This window comes from Bos grunniens, chromosome 26, assembly GCF_055505025.1.
Source record: "Bos grunniens cultivar Pamir isolate PY7600 chromosome 26, Bosgru_T2T1.0, whole genome shotgun sequence".
Taxonomy (NCBI): Eukaryota; Metazoa; Chordata; class Mammalia; order Artiodactyla; family Bovidae; genus Bos; species Bos grunniens.
Genome location: NC_141190.1, coordinates 9914290 through 9927470, shown reverse-complemented (window position 1 = coordinate 9927470; position 13181 = coordinate 9914290). Strand labels below are relative to the sequence as shown.

The 13181-nt window shown below is 33.1% G+C and overlaps 1 protein-coding gene across 3 annotated transcripts in view; it reads right to left on the bottom strand.

The window, feature by feature from the left end:
- Positions 1–288: 288 nt before the first annotated feature.
- Positions 289–13181, bottom strand: part of PTEN (phosphatase and tensin homolog) — a 100490-nt gene continuing 87597 nt past the window's right edge. For all 3 annotated transcript variants that reach the window (XM_086379244.1, XM_086379245.1, XM_086379246.1), the window contains 3 exons: positions 8818–8984; positions 6237–6461; positions 289–3778 (listed from right to left, as the gene is read on the bottom strand). In XM_086379244.1, coding sequence (XP_086235370.1) covers positions 3593–3778; positions 6237–6461; positions 8818–8984 — 578 coding nt within the window. In that variant the 3' untranslated portion in view covers positions 289–3592. The remainder of the gene's footprint in view (positions 3779–6236; positions 6462–8817; positions 8985–13181) is intronic.

Here is a 13181-nt window from a genome sequence, read left to right as displayed (position 1 = left end):
TTATTTAATATGTGCAATTTAAATTGTGCTTGAAACAATTTACTAAGTATTAGACTAAGATCCTAAAAAAGCTAAATGCCTCTCAAACATGAGTAGATTGGTACTCTACTCCCAAACTGATAAGGGCCCATGTTTTTATGTAACTGCAGGCGTTGAAGGACAGCAGGGGGTTAAAAAAAAACCTTACAAAAAACTTATTAATTACATTTGGCTGCCCATCATTAAAATGTCAATGAACCTAAGCAATTTAAATTATTAATATTCTCATTTAATAAAACACCCACACAATGACAAGAATGAGACTTTAATCAGTTTTAAGTGGAGTTTATAACACTAAGAGATAAAGGGCTGTTAACAAACACAATAACAAATGGACATCTGATTGGTAGGAGGCATTATCCTGTACACATCGTATTTTTTGTGTATCCTCAGTGCATAGCATTTACACACAGAGCCACTGCTGCACAGCACAAGAGTATCTGAAGAGGCTGAATCAGAGTAAGGCTGTTGAACAGACTGAAATTTTTTAGTATATATATTCTATATGAAAACAGATTGAACTTTTGAACTGGCAGGGTAGAAGGCAACTCTGCCAAACACTGCAGTTAAAGCCCCCACTTTAGTGCACAGTTCCACCCCTTCCATCTGCATGCATGACACATTAACAGTATTTAAAGGTAAACGAGGCACTTTGTGGCAACCACAGCCATCGTTATGAACATATTGCACAAATTTTCTAGAACTAAACATTAACTTGTACCCTACTTTTATTTTTTAAAGCTGAAACATTTGATGCTGCCGGTAAACTCCACTCAAGTTTATAACCTGTGCCACAGTGAAAAATGGTGATGCTATTTACTCAACTACCCTTTAATAATAATGGCAGAAAAATGTTCAAGAGGAGCTACAGAGGACTTGGGATGGTACAGGGCCCCAGTTGTAAGCTTTCTTAAAAGTGATGCCTTCAAGTAACTTCAGACAAGTAAGCGGCTGCACATCCAAAAAGTCTAAGAAAACATTCCAGAAACTCAAAGAGATTTACCTACAGAATGCATTTCAGGCTAATCATGAATACTGTCATAAATAAAGTTTTAATTAGGACTCGGAAACCTTTCAGTCATAGCAATTCTTGTCAAATTCTATGGGCATGGTAACTGAAATAAAGGAGAGTAGTATGTATAATATATATTTATATATATATAATATATATAATGCCATTTTTCCATTTCCAATGACTACACCATAAAATGTAAGCAAGGCTTCTCAAAAACATCGAAACATTCAAAATCAAAACCCTCATTCAGACCTTCACATTCCAAAGGAAAAATAATAACAGTGCAAAAGCCCATTATAATGTCATTATTTATGACCTGGCCCTCCATGTTACATATTGGAACAATACAAGTTATGCTTTAATATACTGTGCCCAAAACTATAACAAACAACAGTATTAATAACTATCTTCAAAACACAAATAGTTGATTTTCATTTTAGTCAACAGTTTTCAGCTTTTATGAAAGACAAGGTGAGATAAATTTCAATGATAAGGGCTGAGGAATAGGTGTCTCTAACCTTACCAATTTAACTTATGAGCAGTCAATCAATTCTCTACATATCAGTGTTTAAATATAAATGTGTAAATACTAACCGCTTTGTTAAAAAATTTTAAAACCTTATTTTTTGAATGAAACTGACGAGGTATGGAAAACATGTCAAGATTATTTACTAAAGAATATTTTAGATGAAGTTCTGCCTAATCTATTTACCATCAAACTCTATAAATGCTGCTCTAGTAGGTCCTATGCAATCTGTATTTGTAAATTAACTAGGTCAGACCACAGCTAGTGAACAATTTCAGCACCAATAAGTTATTGAAAATGAGATTTTACACCAATAAGAAATAAATTGGCTGGATAGTCAAATGTTTCAAGGTCAAGGTGTAATTTGAAAGATATCAAATTTCTGGGAAAAAAATGATTTTTAATCATATCTTCACATTAACTTTACAATAGTAGTTGTACTCTGCTTAAAATCATATGCAGTCTGGGCATATCAAATATATGATATTTAAGAAGTGAAACTGAAGCCCTAATCCTAACTCTAGCACTATGAAAAATGATTCAACACTGCACATTTAAAAAAATCTATTCTTTCAATAGCAAATTGATAAAAGCATTATGTGGGACAATTTCTACTGAAAAAGTAAATGACTTATTATTTGTGCAGTGTTGAAAATTTACTGCAACTCTAATTTCCTTTTTAACACAAATAACGTCCTTTTAAATATAAACATTATATGTATTCAATATTCAAGTAAAATTCCCTAACAGTTAATGACATTTAAAAAATGTGCAAAACTGCAAAACTCATTGTAATAGAATGTGTAAGGTCAAAAGGGTGGAACGGCTGACATCTATTGGATTGAATAAGTGCATCATAAATTTTTAAAGAAAAAAAAACCGCTTACTGTAGAATCTCAAATTGAAATTTCCTGTGCAGCATTACAAAATATTGTATATTTAATGAGAAAAAAGAAGCTTGTAGGCAGCACATGAAGCATCCACAGCAGGTACATGATTGAAAACTAATAACGTAAGTGTAAGTTGTTGACTGATGTAGGTACTAATAGCATCTGACTTTTAGCACTGGCCTTGATTACACAGGAGATGGAGCAGTCATTACAACTGAGAAAACATATTTAATAAATCATTGTCGATTTTTATAATGTTTCAAGCCCATTCTTTGTTGATAGCCTCCACATTTGTATGGTTAAGTCATTGTTGCTGTGTTTCTTATCTATGACCACATTACTTTTAAATCCCTTCATTTGTGGATTCTGAAGATGTTGTGGAAGGTTCATTCCTGTACCCCAATACAGATTCACTCCCTCTAGCTGCCTTTTCTAGCACCAATATGCTTAAAAAAAATAAAATGCACAAATAACAAGCAGTGACAGCGGCCAATTCCTCAAACGTCCAGATTAATAACTGTAGCATGCTAAAGAAAGGTGCGTGTAAATAGCTGGAGATGGTATATGGTCCAGAGTCCAGCACACAACAAATGCCTTTCTGAGCATTCCCTCCATTCCCCTAACCCGAATACATGCATTAGAATGTAGCAAAACCTTTTAGAAACTCCTCTTAGCCAACTGCAAACTTATCTGTTGCCACAAGTGCAAAGGGGTAGGATGTGAACCTGTGTATCACAAAGCTCTTTAGCCACTTCAGTTGGTGACAGAACACAAAATGAGAAATTCCTACGTATACACATCAGTCTGTCTCCACTTTTTATAAAACTGGAATAAAATGGGAAAGTGCCATCTTTATTCATCCTAATTGAATTTTAAATGTCCTTTTGACACAAAAAGGTATATACATGACACTACACAATCTTTTTTCAACTGGACAACAAGTGTCAAAACCCTGTGGATGTATAGGGTAAAACAAGATTGGTCAGGAAAAGAGAATTGTTCCTATAACTGGTAATCTGACACAATGTCCTATTGCCATTAAAAAAAAAAAAAAAAGGTCCATTTTCAGTTTATTCAAGTTTGTTTTCATGGTGTTTTATCCCTCTTGATAAAAAAAAAAAATCAGACTTTTGTAATTTGTGTATGCTGATCTTCATCAAAAGGTTCATTCTCTGGATCAGAGTCAGTGGTGTCAGAATATCTATAATGATCAGGTTCATTGTCACTAACATCTGGTGTTACAGAAGTTGAACTGCTAGCCTCTGGATTTGATGACTCCTCTACTGTTTTTGTGAAGTACAGCTTCACCTAGAGAAAGAAGAGAAAGTGTAAATGAAAAATCAATAAATCTGACCACCCTCAAAGATACATATCTTCATCAGATTCATTTTCAAGTACTATGACATATATAATCTTTAAAGAGCCTTTTAAATGACATTCTCAAGATTTCCTACATTTTCTTTCTTGGTATACACTGAAAAGAAACTGGGATGTTAATATACTACGTGTTTTTTTAAATAAGCATAAACTACAGGCATTAATGAAATAATTCTACAAAAGAAATGTACTGATTTCAATAGTCCACATAATATTTTTTCAATCACAAAATTCAACTCACAAAGAGTTGAGTTTCAAAAGAATATTTCACTTACAGCCTGTCTGAAATTCAACGTATTTTCTAATACAGATAACATTAACAATGATGTTTAGGATTCCATTCGCCCTAAAAACTTCACTGAAAGGGAGTAATAAAAAAGTTAATATCATACAGCGCTCTAAACAGTGAACCAACGACCTTTACAAGCAGAGCTGGAATAACTGTCAAAACAACTCTACAAGATAGGTCTTTCTCTTTTAAAAGAGAGAAAGCTATAGTTCAGAAAGGCTAGGACACTTGCTAAAGGCCACGTATCTAGTAGGCAGTGGATGTGGGATTTAAATTAGATCTGACATCCAATTCTTTGATCAGTCTATTGTATCTACAGCCCTGCCCACATGATCCAAGAGTCATTATGCACTCTTCTTTTTCTTACATTCAATAACCACTCCATCAGGAAAGCCTTTTAGTTCCACCTTCAACTAGTGTCCTAGCTTCACTCTTGCCCTCCTCTAGCCTTCATTTTAAAGGAGAGGACAGAGGAAACTTTTAAAGACAAAAATCAGGTTACATCTTTCCTGTGGAGAACACACTCAATGTATTCACACTTGGACTGATGTGTGTGAGTCAAAATGATTTCTTATCTATTGCTCTTCAAATACACTAAGCTCACTCTTGTCTCAGGGTTTCTACATCTGCTCTTTCCTCTTTTCCCAGATATTTTATAGCTCCCTCATTTCACTTAGGCCTCTAATTAAAGTCAATTTCTTGGAGAGGCCTTCTCTAATCATCCCACTAAAAAATACACCAAGGCCACTCTCTCTCCTATCTCTGCTTTATTTTTCCAAAGCACTTACCATTATATGATGATATATGTGTTTACTGATAACTGCAACAGCTTTATTTGTAATAACAAATATAAAACCTCTTGTAACATTAAAACAAAAAAAATAAAATTAGAGTAAGTCACACTTTAAAAGCTAGGAACTGAGGAAAATGTAGACAGAGAAAAGAAAGTAAACAAACTTACAAATTCTAAAAGACACTTCAAAACACTTTAAATATAAGATCTGAAGGCACTTATTAGCTCCATTTTCACTTGAAACAGGTAGCCCCTCTTTATTTTTATTACTACTAGCAATATCCTTAAACTTATAAGATATGATTAAGTTTGCTACATGTTATAAAAATGGAATGAAGAGAGAATTTTAAAAAAGAAAGGAAGAGGGTGTGGCGAAAGGGAGAGAGAAAAATCAGGTACAATACAGAAGAAGAAATGAGAAGAAGAAAAAAATGGCAAACAACCATTAGGGAATGTTCACAAGTCAGATTTTTAACCTGATTTGAATTCTCATCTATAAATATAAACAAAAGTACACAAATACGTGTGACATAGATAAAAGTAAAATGAATCAAATAATTCCGTAACAAGAGGAGGTAGGCAGAGTTTAAAAAAAGGAAGAAGAGGAGAGGATGACCAGAGAAGGCCTTTCGGAGCACATGAGATTGAAGCGAAGGTTAGGATGTAAGGAGGACAGCCAAGTGAAGGGCAGGGAAAGGCCAAGGGCTGGAGAGAAGGGAGAAGGAAACGAACTGGAAAGACCTGAAGCAACTGAAGAACTGACAAGAGACCATCCTGAATGAACTGCAGGAAGAGAATGTGGCTAGACTAGGTGTAGAAAGTAGTCCCATGCTAAATTATACAGTTTCCTGCAGGTCCCATCAAAAAACCACAGATCTTTAAAAAGTATAAACAAGACTGATACAATCAAGTCATTTTTAAGATCGCTCTAAGGAGTTGAGAACAAAATGGAGAGGGAGAAGGGTAGAAGCAGTGAAAACATTCCATATGAATCATTCCTAAAGGGCTGAGTTCCTTCCCACTTCCTTCTTCACCTATTCTTACTTCATATTCAACTTAAATCCCCTCCCCAACCTATGCCCCGTATTTCACCAAATTGCAAAGAACAGGGTAAGGAAAAGGTAGCCTTTTGACTCTCTGTGCATCCTGGATTTCATTAGAAAGTTTTAGGTTACTGCTACGTGAACAATGCTTATGAATTTACTTAGTTTAAAAATTAACCGTCCAAGTCTTTCACCAGCTATATACCTAGAATAAAACAAACACACAGAGCCACTCATCAACTTGTCAATATGTTTTTAACTGACCTTAAAATTTGGAGAAAAGTATCGGTTGGCCTTGTCTTTATTTGCTTTGTCGAGATCATTTTTTGTTAAAGTGAGTACTAGATATTCCTTGTCATTATCTGCACGCTCTATACTGCAAATACTATCAATTTCTTGATCACATAGACTTCCATTTTCTACTTTTTCTGAGGTTTCCTCTGGTCCTGGTATGAAGAATGTGTTTACCCAAAAGTGAAACATTTTGTCCTTTAAAAAAAAAAAAGCATATTTGAATTTTTTTTTAAAAAACAATGCTAATTTATTCAACATTTGTCCTAGGAAGTGAACACATCATGCCATGTGCTATTTAATATTCCCAACAAAGGTAAACACAAAAACTAATACTGGGCAATCTATGGGTTATCTGTCTATAGCATCTAACTCCCATAGGAAGTTTCCTTTAATTCAAATCTAGACCAAAATGTAGTTCCACAAGTGCTAAAATAAACTTACTTTAATACCTTAAGTAAAATATCTTTTCTAGTCTAATGTTAGTTTTTTAAAGTGTTGAGTTTATATTATATACTAAAAAAATTCAGAAATGGATTTAATTTCCTCTGTGTTTCAACAAGCTATTACAAAATTTACTTTAACAAAAGCTCCTGAAATGTCAGTACAACTTTCCAATGAAGCACTGAAAGGTGTTACGAACTTCAACTTTTCATTGTTACAAAATGCCCACTTTAAAAAAAAAAAAACTTCTTACTAATAACGAGGTCTTGTAAATTAAAACAAAAATCACATCAGAAATTCACTACTTCAAACCTTTCCTGATCAACATAGAAACTGTTCTCTCTTGATTAGTGGAACTGGCCTGTATGCATCATTTGACAATTAATGATGTACAGCCCTGTGACATCTTATCTGGTACCTTAACCTGCCATTTAAACCTTTTATTCTAATTTATCTTCAAGTTTATTTTCCTGGGAAGATGGTAAGAACCTTAAGGAACTTATGTCTTAAATGTTTTTGTATCTTTTAACAGCACCTAGCACAGCAATTTTATAATGTGGTAGAAGTCTTTTTAAAATGTCTTATTAATTTCAATTATTTTAGCAAAGTTACTGAGTTAGTAACTACACACATACTTCACTTAAAGAGTCAGAAGAAAATAAACTAGTAAAATTTAAAACTTCAAAAACTGTGGATTGTGCTAAAGCACTAATGATAGAAAAACTGCTTTGTTTAAAACACACCAAACTCTTACAACATGCAAGGAATATCACATAAAATGGAAATAAATGTAAGGTAATTCAAGATACACAAATTATTATAAATATTTAACTTAACCTTCAATTTTACATGTGTTAATGTAAATTGGAAGAATAAGAATTAGTGCACTCCTAAAAGTATTGAAAATGTGATACAGGTGCTTACTTTTAAAAGCAAAATATAAAATTTTTATGTGTGCTAGTCTTACAATGAATAAAAGAAAAAGTTTACCTTAACTGCAAAACATTTATTAATACCTCTTGGATTATTGAAAAATATATTTTCAAAGTTATGGAGATATACTTAACTTTTATTTATATAGTACACATAGGAAATGGGTTTCTGGTGAAAAAAATCAGTTTTACATCTTGTGATTTTCTAGCTACTTGGATTCTGGATAAAGAAAAATATATTTCTTCTGATAAGCAAAATACAAGTCAAAATTTTTGTAGTAAATGAAGCTTCCTTATTTTCTCTCAACAACAACAATAAAAAGCTAAAATTCAGGAAAAGGAAATCAATCTGACTATGGAGACTGTCTAAAGATTAGTGATACACTACTAGCTGGTATGTTTAGGAGGCAGGAACAATACACACAACCACTGTTTCTGCTCGTTACTATCTAAATATTCTGCACCTTAGGCTCACCTTAAATGTTCACACTTAGTATTTTAAACCAAGACTGTTTTAAAATGAGCTCCTATATTCTCTAAACATAGCTCAGTGAGATGCAAACCTCACTGACTTTCTAAACGTGTATATTTAAATACCACATTTTTTCATTCTTTATTACTTCCTCTTCATATTTATTCCTCGCCTAGCTAAAAATTGAAATACTCAGTAAATCTGAAGAAGCTAAATATAAAATGACCCAGTCTCAACAAACATTAACCAAAATGGGGGAAACAGATTTTATTTTTACAAACAGACCAAAATTTTTTTTCAAACTTGTGCCCCATGCTTACTTCTTGGTTTCATCAATCATCTCTTCTAAAAGGACTGTAACTGATTGAATGGGGTACATATGCAATCTTTAATATTTTTACAGAATTTATCTGCATAACCCAAGTTAAGAAAAATTCATCTCAAATTACAATGTCAGATGGCCTTTTCCTTCTCCTAGGACTATGTACCACTATAATGGCTCACTGATGCCATAGTAAGCAAAGCCTGTGCAGATTTAGTAGAAAACTATTCATGATTTATTAGATGTCAGACAGAAAACACATCTTTTAGTCTCTCCTTTCAGAATGATTTCTGCCCAACTAAATGCTTTAAGCAAAAGATCTGAGGTTACTATTCAAGGTATGGTTATTTTGGATATTTTTCCCAAAAAAAGTAAAGAGCAAACCTTTTTTAGCATCTTGTTCTGTTTGTGGAAGAACTCTACTTTGATGTCACCACACACAGGCAATGGCTGAGGGAACTCAAAGTACATGAACTTGTCTTCCCGTCGTGTGGGTCCTGAATTGGAGGAATATATCTTCACCTTTAGCTGGCAGACCACAAACTGAGGATCTGCATGGTCAAATACATACTAGTATCACTTCACAGGAAATGTCTTTAACTGTCAAAAGCTATTTTGATGATTAGTATTAGCAACAGACACAAAGTAGTAATTTTGCATCTTTAATGCCCCAACTAAAACAAATCAATAGATAGAAAATAACAAACAGGTAGATAGATAGAAATAAATCAGTGGAAATAAACTACAGCAAAATATAATCAATACCAGATTTTCCCTAATTTGTACCGTCAATATGAGGTAACATTAAAAGGAACTTTTAAAACAGGTATTTGCTGCAGTATTTTAAAGTCTGTAACACAGAATAAAAACCACAAAATACCAATCCTTACACATTAAGAAAAAGAAAATATAACCTATAACAAAGTTATAATACATTCCATAAACACAAGTTTCAACAATTATAAAAATATTAACCATATTTCATTTTACCTATAATTCATATTTTATTTTTAAAGGTATATAAAGCCACCACAAGAAACAGGAAGAAAGAGATTTGAAGTGTCTGCAAAGAAATGCAACAGACATCAAGTACAAATTATAGCACAATCTCCCTCTCTTCAAAGCACATTCCAGTTTCATTAACAAGTATTTTGACTTTGGTCCATGTCTGTTTTAAAATAAATGGTAAAAAAATAATAATAATAAAAATAAAATAATCTCAAAATACATTGTTTATATTAGCAATGCAATTAAAAGGCAGCTAAGTGTGAAAAGAAAGGCTTATGTGTTTTATTTTTTAAATCTGCTCATAAATACATTTATACTAATGACACTGATGACAGAATTTGGCTTCAAGTTACGAACATTAAGATCCTAGCAGTTAAGAAAGAAAGTAATTAAACTGAGGAGGGAAGAAGTGGGTTTTTAAAGTTTCAAAACATACCAAGATAATTAAGAAATAAAAACATAAGCTTGCATAAAGTAAATGAGAAATACATAAATATATAGACATAAAGTTCTCAGCACCAAAAGACATCATCCTTAAATATGGGGGGGAAAATGTATCACATTCTTTATCAATGTGACCACAACTCTGGACAAGGCAAAAAGCTTATTCAAGCTAAATAAATTTTCCACTATAATAAACACCTACTGGCTCATCTATACAATACTTAATGCAATATCATCAATCACATAATAAATAAACAGTAAGCTTGATAAAAAGCATGAGTGTTTACTGCAATATGGATTTGTGAGACATTGATGAGAAAAAGGAACTCTAAAAAGAGAAATGTTACACTAACAACCTATCAATAATCTTCACTTCCTTGACTAAAGATTCAAAGTACAATGAGCTATTTTACAAGACTTAATTTGACACTGAAAATTTCACTGAGAAGTCCAGCTTGAAGAAGTGAACAAAGTATGATTTTAAAACTGTGATAAAAACCAATCAGGATGAAAATGCCTTGTAATCATATTAATTCAAACTCCACTAATTCAGAATCTGATCATCTTAATCTCAGGAGTTTAAAAAGCAAATTAACTGTGAAATCTGAATTAACAGATTTTAATTAAACTACATCTAAAATGTGCGCCTTCAAGACTTTTAGAATTATATAAATAAATAATCTTATTAGAAATTAGTGTTACTTAGATATTTCCTCAAAAAACTAAGCTAAAGTTTTAATAAGTGAAAAATATTCCCTCAAATCCCTAAAGAAGACAATTTTCTTTAAAGTATGAATTTCACATTTTAGATAGATAAGACCAAACTTAACAGAAGTCCAACATTAGTATGGTTCTTTTGACTAAGACACAACTGATATATATATATATATATGTCTTTGATAGGATAAATGGTGCTCTAATAGAACAGAAATGAAATAAAACTTAGAATTTTTTTTTGGATGGACATATATTGATATACTATGAGAAAAATCACAGTGATCATCTTTTATTAACTTTTTTAACCCTTTTAGATATACAGAAGATAGCAACTTTTTATTTAGAAATATTAAGACAAAAATCAAATAAGAAAAAGGTCGTTAACCCCTGACAACTTTGCAGAAGATACTTTATTTTCACGTTTCGTTTTCTTCACTGATTCCTCTTCCTCCTCCTAAACCGAAACCATTATGAATCCTGTTTGTCTCAGTCCTCACACTATTTTCGTCTGAGCCTTCCCATATTCTCAGTTCAGTCGCTCAGTCGTGTCCGACTCTTTGCAACCCCATGAATCGCAGCACGCCATGCCTCCCTGTTCATCACCAACTCCCGTGAGTTCACTCAAACTCACATCCATCGAGTCGGTGATGCCATCCAGCCATCTCATCCTCTGTCGTCCCCTTCTCCTCCTGCCCCCAAACCCTCCCAGCATCAGAGTCTTTTCCAATGAGTCAACTCTTCCATGAGGTGGCCAAAGTACTGGAGTTTCAGCTTTAGCATCATTCCTTCCAAAGAACACCCAGGACTGATTTCATATTCTAGCCCTATTCCAAATTTATATGAAACGCTTAACTACCATGTCTTGTTCCTGATGCTTCTCAAAATATGACATATCTTTCACATAAGTTCAAATCCATACTTTCAAGTACCAAGTGAATATGTTCATGTAAACGGCTCACCTTTACCTGATTTAAAACATATGTTTAAAACCAAAATATCAACATTCATGTCTCCAAGTCTCAGATTCCCTTTTCTTTCTTCCCTTTTCTGTGACTTATTCACCTGACCAGAGTAAAATATTTAGATATAAATGGCAAAAGAAAAACTAATCATTTGACTGCCCTAGCAAAGCATACCTGGCTTAAAGAAAGTCATGTTAATTCAATTGTTTAAATTTCACTGTTTTTTCTTCCCTCGTGCAATCACTACTTTCTACAAAACTGTACCCAACTACAGCTTAAGCTATGATCACTGACAACTAGTATTTATCAAATCAAGTCTGATATGCCTATCCGGAGTCTTCTAACAGTCAGCCACACATTTTATTCCTATTCTATTCTCCATCTCTATATTTCTTGTCCAGCTCATTTCCTTCTGCTGTGCTTCAATTCAAGCTATTTCCTACTGCCTGTAATTTTCTTTGGTTTAAAGGCCAATCTAAATTGTATGCTTTCTCCAATGTTCAATAAAGATCTGGACTTCCTTCATGAAACTATTTGACAACTCCCCCCAACTTGATTTTTCTGAATATACTATTTGTAATTTACATGTACAACCACACATTTAGTTATATATTACAGCTTCACTAGACAGTATTGAATCATAGTATGTAAACAAAGAACTAGAAAATTAGTAAAGATTAAACAGATCTCAGTAGTAACTTGCTAAGTTTAAACATAATACTGAGAGGTCCAATATACACAGACATATACAACACATAGGTTTAAAGGTAGAGCACAACTGGGAGAATTAACAGATGTTTGCTAGAGACCAATACGGAAAAAAAAAAATAGAGTAGATAAAATTACTGAACTAAATGTTTATTTCTGTAATATTTTATATCTTGCCATTTGGCTCTTACACTGATCTCTAACACTATAGGAAGAGCATGAGTTTTTTGCGTGTTTTTTTCCTTTCCCTTCTCTGCTATAAATCTAAATTCCTATGTCAATCACCTCTTGACAGCATAGTATCTTGTACTCAGCAGTTTTTAAAACTGTACTGAGATGACAAAAACATCAATGGGGTCTCTTTGAAGTCTTCCACATGCTATGTTAAGGTCTTTGATAAATAAAGTTAACTTGCCCTAAGAATACGGGAAAGATCTAATGAAGGTGATCACACCTGACAAACAACATAAAGAAATTAATTCTCTAGGTATAAATTAATTCAGGGTCAGAAAGCCTTTAAATTACATAAATACTGTCAAGAAGAAAACTTTAAGCTAAAAAATAAAGCCACCAACAAATTGCAAAGCATCACTGAAATACTGTTAGAGGTATTAGAAAAATAATACAGTTACATCTTATCTAGAAACTACAAAATTGTATTCTAAATAAACAAAACACAGTTCTTAAACATGAAATGGAATAGGAAATGGCAACCCACTCCAGTATTCTTGCCAGGAAAATCCCATAGACAGAGGAGCCTGGCGGGCTACAGTCCATGGCGTCACAAAGAGTCAGACACAACTGAGCAGACACAGACACAAACGTGAAAATACAACTAACCATACCTGTGATAGATTCATTTTGATATTTGGCAAAACTAATACAATTATGTAAAGTTTAAAAATAAAA